General features: G+C 28.9%; 1 protein-coding gene across 1 annotated transcript in view; it reads right to left on the bottom strand.

Moving 5' to 3' along the window:
* LOC148235628 (solute carrier family 41 member 1-like) overlaps window positions 1-12,314 on the bottom strand; it is a 58,225-nt gene that overhangs the window by 4,438 nt on the left and 41,473 nt on the right. Inside the window, exons 3-9 of the mRNA XM_088184593.1 lie at window positions 7,220-7,347; window positions 4,654-4,758; window positions 4,520-4,586; window positions 4,311-4,423; window positions 1,564-1,708; window positions 1,345-1,491; window positions 1,119-1,272 (exon numbers count right to left, since the gene is read on the bottom strand). Coding sequence (XP_088040719.1) covers window positions 1,119-1,272; window positions 1,345-1,491; window positions 1,564-1,708; window positions 4,311-4,423; window positions 4,520-4,586; window positions 4,654-4,758; window positions 7,220-7,347 — 859 coding nt within the window. The remainder of the gene's footprint in view (window positions 1-1,118; window positions 1,273-1,344; window positions 1,492-1,563; window positions 1,709-4,310; window positions 4,424-4,519; window positions 4,587-4,653; window positions 4,759-7,219; window positions 7,348-12,314) is intronic.

Here is a 12,314-nt window from a genome sequence, read left to right on the forward strand (position 1 = left end):
AGTCAAATCGAGAATTTTCATTTCTCAAGAAATTTTATAGAGCATTTTTTAATACATAAAATTTAATTTATACGAATATTTTTAAAAGGTTTACAACCATTGCTCTTTTTATAACGCTGCATGAGTGAAGGCAGGTTCATGCCTAATATGCATACTTCTAGGAAGGTCTGAGAATGACAAAAAATTGTCAATTCATTTGCATATTCTTATTAAATTGCCTATTGATGTTTCTCACAATGTGCTCAACACTTCAAGAAACTGTTCTCACCGAAAGCCTGATGGATTGAAATAAGGTTTCAACTAGTGTTTCTTCTCGAGAGAAATTTAAAATCGAGAATACTTATATCTCGAGAAATTTTATAAAGCATTTTTTATTATATAAAATTTAATTTGTACGAATATTTTCAAAAGGTTTGCAACCACTGCCCTTTTTATAACGCTGAATAAGTGGTTCATGTCTAATAGGAATACTTCTTGGAAGGTTTTAAGAAAAACTAAAAATGACAAAATATTTGTAGCAAATTTTTATCACTTGAACTCGCCTTATTTTTGCTTAAGTAATAAAGACACTCAGATAAGAAAACTTTCCGAAGGTGTTCAAGGTGACCAACATTTTTTTTTACGTTTTTCATTACTTTAACCGGCCGGCGGCTTTATCTTTGCTTTGGTGATCTAAGAACACGTTCCGATAAGAAGAAATTATGCATGGGGATCAGCAGAATGCAAAACGATTTCGGGCTATTTTTCTTTTTCGTTAATCCAAAAAGGTTTTTTTTATATTGTTTTTGTAAAGTACCAACAGCTGTTATTGACAATTCAGCTGTTATTGAAAATTCAAGAGAAATTATTTAATGAAAGAAACCAGACATTGATGTCATTAATTAAATATTTGCTAAATCCAGAAACTATCTCCAGTCAAAAAAATTATTCTTCAAAAGCAGAAATATGTAAAATAGATTATTTAATGGCTCGACTTATTTTAAGAACCCTCGCGATTAAATCATTAGAATCCATTAAAGAAATTGAAAATTTATATTGTATAGCAAGAGTGATCCTCAAATCAAAGTCCATACTTGTAGAAAAGTATAACATAAAATATGATTATAAATTAGACTCACCCGCTAATGAACAGGGCGCTAATCACAGGCGTCCAACCGGTGTATAACACCGACCTGGTGTATTTATTATGAAGCACAACATACACCCACACGGGCAAAATCATCAAATATAACGCTAGCACTACGCACGGTAGCCATATATTATTGTCGAACACTGAAACAAATAGAACATGCATAAATTTAATAATATTATATAAAATATTTTATATAGTCGATTTATACTCACTTAATACTTTATGTAAATAGGAAGCCGTGATGGAGAGTACCGAGATTGAGACGACGTCTCCGATGGAAGCGGCCAATGGAGTGGCTAAATTATCGGGGTTCATCTTGAACCTGTGCGACAGTATGATAACGGTGACAAGAACGAAATCTGGAATCAAAGATGGGCAATGAATCGGATACAAAGATGCCGATAGGCGATTCAGCATGACTAAAAAATCACCTAAAACGAAACAGGTAGTTGTGGCCGTAAAAACGGCCGACGCCGTCAGCAAAAGAGCGTTGTTTATGCTGAACTCTTGATCGACTATAGCGTTCACGGCTATGGCGAACATGGCTACTATAATTGCGGCTACTATGGCTTGAACCTGATTGAAAAAAATAAAATAAACAATTAAAATTATGCATGTAATCATATAGAGGTTTAAGAACATTCATCGTTGATATAATTCAATAGTATTAAGTTTAAAAAAAATGAGTCAAGGACGTCAGGTATGGGAATTTATCTCCCCTTGAATTTGACTAGAAAAATGCATGTCATTTAATTAAATACTATGAATCTTAATGAAATCGTTAGAAAAAGCTGCGATGATTCTAAACCAGAAATCCTCGGAAAATCTAAAAAAAATATTTTTAATTTTAAATATGTCATTTCAGTGAAATCATATCGGAATACATTTTCACCGGTAGATATATATTTTTACCAGTGAAAATATAATTTATCTGGCAGGTGCTAGTAAATAGTAAAATATACATTTACATACTTATCATTATGAATTTTTCAATGAAGTTATATTTTCACTAGTGAAGTCCAAATATATTTTTACCAGTAGATACATATTTCTACTAGCGAAAATATAATTTACTGATAGGCGCTAATATGCTGCTCTAAAATGTCTATTAAACTAAATTTGACAGTTGCGAAACGTCTATTTTCTGTTCAAACCCAAATCTAACGTAATGAAAGTTTTAAAACTAATTATAATTTTAGATCTTTCATTAGGTCAAGACCAAAATACAAACTAAGCCAACTCATCTCAGGGAAAATAATTACAGACAGACATTGCATCTCACATATTGCTCTATAGTTTGTCTGCATTTCAATATTACACTGTTTTAAAAATATTATAGCTATCCTTACCGATATTACTATGGACTTCTAATATAAGAGGGCCGATCAAAGTATATACAAACCGAATTTTGGTCAATAGGAGGGCACAAAAACAATTATCACTTCGCAGAAGTCAAAAATTCACGGCAAAAGCAATAAAATCGTGTCGGCGCCGTCGCAGTAGGAACGCTCGTTACTGAGCGTTCCCTCTGCGATGGCGACGGCACGATTTTATTGCTTTTTTTTTTTGACTTCTGAGAAGGGATAATTGTTTTTTGCGCTCTCCTATTGGGTAAAATTCGGTTTATATGTTCCTCATTAAATTTGTGATATTATTATAAAAGTCGTAGTGTGAACGCCAGATTACTAAGCGTTCCCACTGTGACGGCACCACCGGCACGATTTATTACTTTTCACGTGAATTTTTGACTTCTGAGAAATGATCATTTTTTTGCGTTCTCCTATTGGTCAAAATTTGCTTAAGATATGCTTCATTGGTTGTAATATTGTTATAAAAATGTATCTGACAGGTGCTAGTAAATATTAATATATACATTTACATATTTATCATTATTTATTTACGTGCGATCTATAAATATTACAGGGAATGTGTATTTTTTAGTAAATAAGTCCAAATACATTTTAACCAGTAGATATATATTTCTACTAGCGAGAATAAAATTCAGCTGATAGGTGCAAGTGAAATTATACACTGCTCTATAATGTTCATGGAACTCAATTTGACAGTTGCAAAACGTCCATTTGCTGTTCAAACCAAAACCTAACCTACACAAATTAACCAAATCCAACTTGTTCTCAAATTAATTATAGTTTTAGAACTTTCATTAGGTCAAGTCAAAAATACAAACTAAACCAACTCATCTCTCAGGGGAGTATAAACGGAAGAAGAAGTACACAGATGGAACAATATTTATAGGAATATTGCAGAATTTAAAATATAAAGTCAATATAATTTTAAAACAGAATATCGATACAATTCAAAACCGAGGTTTAATGATGATGTTAAAAAAGAGATGAATCATATAAAATATTTCAAATAAAAAAAAAAAAAAATGAGTAGAATATAAAGTCTAATGAAAAATGTAAAACATACCAACAATGTAGAAATATGGCAGTCAAAGCATTAAGAATAGCTAAAAAATGGTATAAAAAGTCGATAAATGAAATAAAAAAATGTCCCAAATAAAATATGGAAAACAATAAAAAAATTAATTAATCCTACTCAGAAAAACGACATAATAAATATGGAGATTGATGGAAATATACATAAAAATCCTCCTAAAATAGCATAAAAATAAATACATACTACATTGAGAGTATAGAAAAGATGAATTCAATAGTTTAATAATTTAGTAGAATACAACAATGAAACATTGAATGTAAAATTTAGTAAATTTAAATCAATATCTTTGAAGAAGTTCACAACATAATTTATAAATTAAAACAAGGAACCAGTACTGATGTATTTAAGATGTGCTTGGAAAATACTTAGAACTAAATTGCATTATTTAGTAAATAAAGCACACTCCGAAGGAGAAATACCTGATAATTTTAAGATTGCTACTATTATACCTATACCTAAAATAAATAATAATAAAAAGGTTGAGGAAATGAGAACAATTAACATGTTGCTATGTATAGAAAAGGTGATGGAAGAAGTAGTAATGAAACATTTAAAGGATTTCATTATTTCTCAAAATATTCTATGTGAACAACAGTCGGGATTCAGATAAAAACATTCCAGAACATTACAGAACAAGCGGTTATTATAAACAAATCCATAAATACAATTCTATTTAATTTTCTTTATACGTCAAGGTTTCTAAAATAATGTATACCTGAACTAGAGATATATTTCCGATGACCATTGTAGTAATTTCTTTAATGCACGACATATTTCCAAGGTTCGCTTGCGTTGAAAGCCGCGACGCTAAGCACATATCCAGATTACCTGAAAAATAAATAAAATTGTTTTCATTATGTGCGGAAATTCCCAAATGAACTAAGGTATTCGATATAAAAATTAATAAAGAATGGCATGTTGTACCTTTTAGGCCTGATAACGATGGCACTAACACAAAAATGGCAGACACAGCCTGAAACACCGGCCATGACTGAAAGAAATAAACACTATTATTAATAATTCCCAATATACTATATTAAGTGTAAATGGATGATCACCTTCGCCTGATTCAATACGAGACCTGCGCCAATTGTGCCTATACCCGCAATGAAAAACGGCACCCCCACCTGAATCAGAGTGCTCCACCATTTTTCTTCCTTACCCTGAAACGAAAATAAATAATAAATAATAATAAGCGCACATAGTTCACATTCAGAGTGTAGAAGGAATAAATCCAAAGACAAACACTTAACCGTAAACGGTAGATTTTTATATTACTGGTCGTAAAAAAAAGTATTGCCGTCATAAACTTCCATTTTGAGACATCTACGAGGGATGTTCAATAAGATTTTACTTATAATAATCACTTAATTAGGTTAAACGTGCAATTTAATTGTGGCATAACCTATTTATTTATTTGATATAAAATCGTAAAAATCAATATCTTACATAAATTAAAAAATAAATGGGAAATTTAGAATGAAAAACCCATAGTCTCTCATTTTTTGTATTTTCTTGCAGTGTCTTTATTCTAATTCATAGTAATGCATTTAATAAAATAAAAAAACTTATTTGTTTAATTTATATAAAATAGTAGAAAATCAATATCATACATCAAATTAAAAGATAAATGGGAAATTCAGAATAAAATACCCAGTCTCTTAATTTTTTTGTATTTTTTGCGGTGTCTTTATTCTGATTCATAATAATGCATATTAAAAGTAGAAGCACAACTTCATATAATAAATAAGTGGCGGCTAACATGTGTTACACAGACGAAAAATAACGGAATTTCAATGGTGCGTCAAATCAGCAAGATACGAGATGATTAATTAATAAAAAAAATCATATAAATCTCGGAACTCTGTTTATCTTAAAAAAAGTTACAAGTTTCTAAAAACATATCATTTGGTATTTACTTTCTCAAACAAACACAGTAAATTGTTTACAAAGCATAACTTTCTCATCAATAAAATGGGGGTAAAGTCCTAAAAGTATTTCGCGCTGCTGTTTACCTATTATAAGTTCAGCGTACAATAAAAAAGATTTTCTGTAAGAAATGTATTCTGGGTAAACAAAGTATATTCAATTATTAACTGCTATAAAAAAAACGGTGATTCATATTTATCTGCTATAAAATCGTAAAAAAATAAAAGTCCACATTGAAAAAAGTAAGAGGAAAACTCAGTATGAAAAACCCCATAAGTCTTTCAAACATGTTTGGTTCAACGCCATTAATATTTTTGTATATTCTCATCAATAGACGGCAAAATCTTAACCCTAAAATAATTTTGCGCAGCTGTTTTTTGTTATATGTTTCACGTGCCAGAAAAACGATATTTAACGCATACAAAATTGCGAATGTGGGTGTATGTTGTAATGAATATGTGTTACTAGAAAAAATATATTTTCACTGGCATCTCAGTGAAATCATATCTCCGGTAGATACATAATATATTTCTACTAGTGAAAATATAATTATTTTGAGAGGTGCTAGTGAAATTATATGCTGCTCTCAACTGTCATTTAACAGGCTCTAAATATTATGAAAAAGAGTTTTAAATTTCGTTTAAAAAATAGTTATAGGACGACACATCACACGTTAAGGTCAAAATGTTTCGAATGTACGCGTACCAGATCATCCGCGCATTGAATAAATACAGTTTCACCAGTGAATTTATAAATCAATTGTTTCATACATTTTAACTGGCCTAATTAATAAAATTATATTCATATATTTAAAATATGACAGTTTCGAAACTTCAATTTGTTGTTCAAACCCAAACCTAACCTAAACGAATTAACCAAACCCAACTTAACAAAATGTTAATTAATTCGTTTAGATTAGATTTGCGTTTGAACAGAAAATGGACGCTTCGCAACTGTCAAATTGAGCACCTATCTGTTAAAATATGTTTTCGCTGGTATAAATATACTGGTGAAAATGTATCCGGATATGATTTTACTAATACAGTTTATGAAAATATATTTATACGAATACCTGTATATAAATTGCTTCATTCTATAAATAAAAACTCGAAGAGTAAGTTGCAAAAATCAATCTCTCAAACGTTTATACTTCAGAGCCCTTAACATGTATGAAGTTTCTCATCAATTGGTGAAAAAATCCTAATCTTAAAAGGGCTACGCGCAACTGTTTACTTAACGTATGGTAACGCATACCGAAAAACGATTGTAGTTGTATATAGAACATAGATATTCTTAATTATATCAATATTCATGTGTTTTTTATGACTCGTATTTTACGGGTCAGAATTTTAATACAGTTGTGGTCAGAATTTACATTAAAATGTCAGGATATAATATATATATCAGGATTTTTAATTATTAATTATTATAGTATATTGATTGGTATTTGTAAAGAATAGCCAGTATTTGTATTATATGATCTATACTTCAAGGTCAGTTTTATGTTGACCGATGGTCAGCATAATAGAGTTTTAGGGCAAACTTGTTTGGTTGGGCTCGCAACATTGTTAGATATCAGCACAACAAACCAAGCGTGCTCTTCGACGCCGCTCTGTCGTTATTCCCGCTTCGTTCGTCGTTCTAAATATCGATCACTGACACAAGATGTGCTTAACAATGTGTCATTACAATTACCTGTTGTGGATTATGGTCTATTGGTAATTTGTTGTTTTCTATGTCACCGTTGCCGCTGACTCCCGTAGCGCTGGTGGTCGCTGAGCTTAGCGACACCATGTCCAGAGTGGAGTTGCTGCCCTTCTCATCTGAAATGCATAATAAATAAAATTAATTTTTTTATAGTAGTAGGAAGTCTCGAAATGGCGTGAGTTCCGTGACAGACTCTCGCGTATTGAGTCAGCGTCAGACCTCGCCCCTATCGATCCAAAACGTTGCATTGTTATGTAAATTCGGATGTGAGACTATATAGGCTCGAGGTTATTATAAAAGGACGTTAGACAGATAAATCCTAATTAGAAAAGATTAAATATCAACATTACTTCCTGTATTAATTAACAATACACGTGTGTTTAAAACTAGGCAAGTACATTTATGATTCATAAGTTAATTAAGATACATATTTAACTGAACTTTTTATCAATGAATTTCCAGTGAATCATACTTTGTCTCTTGAATGACGTCGATGAAATGTAATGGCACGTTTAATCAAGGTCATTGATATCAGTATTGATAGAAAATTAAGAGTGCCAATTGGAAACGTATTCATTTATATATCATATTAAAATCACAACATGACAATTTAAAATATAATATAAATAATTTACAATTTGGAGTATTGTTACACACTGTGACGCTTTGGACTAACGCCTGTCAAGTTAAATCATAAAATAAAATACTCTCGGTTTTAATTGACTATCACAAATCGGCCATTAATCAACCGAAGCAAAACAGTAGTATTAAATGACAAAATCGACTACATCGACTAAATCGATTGCAATAATACCGGTATTAACAATATAAAAAACAGACCATACCGGTATTAACATTATTATTATTATTTGAATTATTTTATCGAAAATTTTATTTTAATTATTGCATATTTATTATTCATTTTAGATTTATCTCTCGTATACACCGTCAGTGATTTATGATTATTAGAGTTTTGCTCGCTATCCATCGGTTGATGGTTAGCATCGCTAGCAAGAGATGTGAACAGATTTGATTAGATGATTAATTTTTATTATCGATTTAGAAATAGCAAAAAATATTTATTTTTTACTTTTGAAAATATTAAAAAAACAAATTCTGCATGTACAATTAGCTAATTCATTAATAGGAAATTATAAAAAAATTATTTAAAATTTTATGATGCTTTCAAGTTTATAATCCACGGGAGTTGGACAATTGTCAGCACATTATAAACTTTCTGTTAATCCCTAGACTCATAGTAGAAACACATTTTTGCTGTCAACATTATATTGGGACGGGTGAGTCGTTTTACGTGTTTTTACGAAAAGCAAATTTATATATTAAAATTATCTCACCCTCACGGACAAAAGGCGAAACAGGAGTGATTCAGATATATTTCTTTGCCTTTTTTTCTATCTTACTTTGGTTTCATGACAAAATTTATTCTTGACTGTGGACTTTAAAATTTATATATTATGACTAAAATTAAATCTTTCTTAGCTACATCTTTAAAAAATTACATTAGTTTAATCTGCTGTGTAACATCAGACTGCTAATCCGTTTTTTTACGAATATTTTTAGCCACCGTTGTAATTAATTTTGTTAAAAAAAAATATTTTACGGTTGAAGTTTAGTACGTTTTTTATCTTTATTCTGAAAAATAAAATTCATTTAAACTAAGAATCAAAAAATATTATAATATAATTATACATATTGTTATATAATATATTTCATTTCTATTATAGTAAATTTCCAAGTTTCGTTTAAATATTTGCACTAACAAACCTTTAATCTTTTAATTTATAAATGTATTACTTAAAGAATTATTCTTAATAAAATTTAATTTTAATCATAAAATTATATTTATAAAACTTTCAGTGTCCACAGTCAGTACAAAATTTTCTAGAATATACATAAATACATTAATGTTTTAATGAATAAATATATACAATATATACATAAACTGTTTATAACAATTACACATAAACAGTTATTTTATTAGGTAATTAATATTTATTATATATTAAATTTATTAATAATTTTTCTATAAAATATGAAACAATGGATGCATTGATATTTTTAAAATATTACTTTAAAAAAAAATAACAGCAATGATGAATTATCTTTTTATTATTCATGGGGTTTTCACTGTTATGACTAACGCTCGGTCGCACCGAACCTGTCCAGCAGTTACACGACTTATTATAATTTATAATTATTTTATTGGAATATCAGATTGTCACATTTGTCTTTGCGTTTTTTCCTTACATTTACAAAAATATATAACTTTTTATAAATTAACGGTAATTTTACCATTATTTCAGTGTTTTTTTTATAAATAATCGTATTAATGCTGCTATTTAGTGACAGGATATTTTTTATTTCGATATTTTCAACCTTAACTCAACTATGGCAGTGGAGATAATATAATCTCAGTTAGGCTATATTATGCTTATGAGTTTCAACTCGGTAATAATGCAGTAATAGTTGTTAAAAACACCTGTAATGCAATGGGCAAGTGTCTAATGCAGTTCTAAAAATTTCGTTTTGGGAATTTTGACATTGAATATCTACGCAAAAGCGGGTAGTCCCTACGGGTTGTTAGTGAGGATATTAGGGCTGCCATCAAAGCAGGTCCCAGATTAACGTTTGGCAATTTTCAAAAATTACATTTGGCTTAGTTCTAAAAAAACACTACCGGATCGCTAATGCACGCATTCGGTAGATAATTTGCCTAATTCGTGGATAAAGCAACGGGCTTGCACTTTTCATGAATTGGGCTGTTTTTTTGGCTATTTCACACAATAAGCGATTTCATATATAATAAATATTTTTACCATTGTAACTAACATACATTCAAGAATATTTTACAAAATTTCATCAGCTTGATTATTTCTATAATCTAAAATATGAATTAGATAGATACAACTATATGTGATACAATAATCTCTACGGTTAATAAATCAATTGGTTGCAACAAATTAAAATAAGGTTAGTAAAGGTGGAAAACAGTTAGAAAACATGGAGCTATAATGGTAACACCGAGGAGGAGCGGCAGTGTAGTACTCATAAACGTTTTGCCGTATAAATATGCAATTATTTGCCTAATTAATTCATGAACTAGACAAATTATCTTCCGGATGCATTAATTGGCAATTTTTTGCTTATTTCACGCAATAAGCGATTTCACCCATTCGGTTCAACATACATATATGTATATCACATGTAGTTTAAATTTCCATTGCTATTTGATTTATAAATAAAACATGAATGTATATATTACATATGTAATCGATTTTTTTTATTACATTACTAATAAAAAATTCTGTACGGTTCAATCAATCACAGTTATTCATATAAAAAAGTTGCTTAAGTAATCAAAAAATCTTTATTGACATAATGACATTGCATTATAATATGAAAATCGAGTTAAATTACAAACTTGCACATCTTTAATTACCGCAAAGTCGTTATCTAACTGTTTTTTAAAGAAAACACACTAACTCGATATTTAATAACAAAATTGCGTAAATTAAATTTTAATTATGACAATTATTAATAATAAACATAAACACGCTGGCTTATCAGTGACGTACTATTGTTAAATTGCAATCTATTACTATATCCTGTTAATCTGAACATTTTTATAAAAATATTAATTTAATATTTTTAATAACAATCGATTTGAGAGTGAGTTTTATTGTCAAGAACTAAACATTGTAGTGTGATTACGGAATTATATGCTACACGATTTATCGTTCCACAAAAGCTAGTAAAACAATGGCTTCGGTCTATACATTTTGAGATTAAGTCTCAATTCCCAACAATTGAGATAAGATAATAACTCAGTAATCCGAGGCGCAGTAGTTTATTCATAGAAGAAAGGCGAAAGTTTAATATAAAATTGAGTAATAAAGAATGTTGACGATCGCTGGCTTGATAAAAAAACAGAACTGAGGTTCGCTTCACGAAAGATACATTGTCTTTTAAGTTTAAAGCATAAATTATGCCTTTAACAATATGGTGTGGAGTAAATTTCATTGTATCACAATTTAGTTATGAGGTAGTGTGACAGAATTTTAAAAAATCGGTAGAATTTGAAACAAATATTTTGCTAAAATTACATAAAAATATGTATACAAGTATATAAATTATTCCTTGACAAAATTAATTATTGTAGAAACTAAGTTATGCATTAAATTAACTTTTAAGAAAATTTAATATAAATTTAATAATACGGTATGTATCACAAAATAATAATATTGTAATTAAAGTTTGCAAATATTTGTTATTTTTAACTATAATAAGAATATAAACACACAGTTTTAATAATGAATATAAATTCATACACACCTAAATCTATGTTATAAAAAATCAGTAAAAAGTATCAATACAATTTATTTTTATTTTAATAAAAATAGTAGCTTTAAATCAGTACTAATTTTAATAACACCTGCTGCTCAAAAAATACAACTCGATATGGTAAAAAAAATATTACCACAATAAATAAACATTCATATGATTTAAAAGATAAAAAATGAAAAATCCACAGCTGCACAATAACTAGGAAATATGAGTAATTTTTGGAATTTCGTATCTTAAAAAGATTTTTTATTATTATTATTTTTGCTTGTCGGTTTATAATTGTTTTAAATAACATAGAATTTTCGCAAAACACAAATGGACTACCTGCATTGTTAAAAACAGAAAGAAATCTAGGTATTAAAAATATCAAAATCAATATAAATATAAAGAAATAATTGTACGACCAAATTTATTCGGTATTTGCGTCTCTAATTAATAAATACATATTTATAATATAAAGATATATTTTGAAAGTAAAATTAAATACGTTACTTTTTATAGACACGTCAAATAAAAAATCTTCATTAAAAACGTATTACGGATATGTTATAAAAGCATGACATTTAAAATGTCATATGTCAATTACGTAAGTATTTCCTACGTTATGTGCAAAGAAATATTTTACAATTATATTATTACAAACACATTATACAATAACCCGTTGAAATAACAATGCTACAACAAAGTTTATTTATACCACAGTTAGATCATATTTTCT

The sequence above is a fragment of the Plectrocnemia conspersa genome, unplaced genomic scaffold (assembly GCF_051122295.1).
Source record: "Plectrocnemia conspersa isolate PC_06_02 unplaced genomic scaffold, ASM5112229v1 ptg000004l, whole genome shotgun sequence".
In the NCBI taxonomy this organism is placed as follows: domain Eukaryota; kingdom Metazoa; phylum Arthropoda; class Insecta; order Trichoptera; family Polycentropodidae; genus Plectrocnemia; species Plectrocnemia conspersa.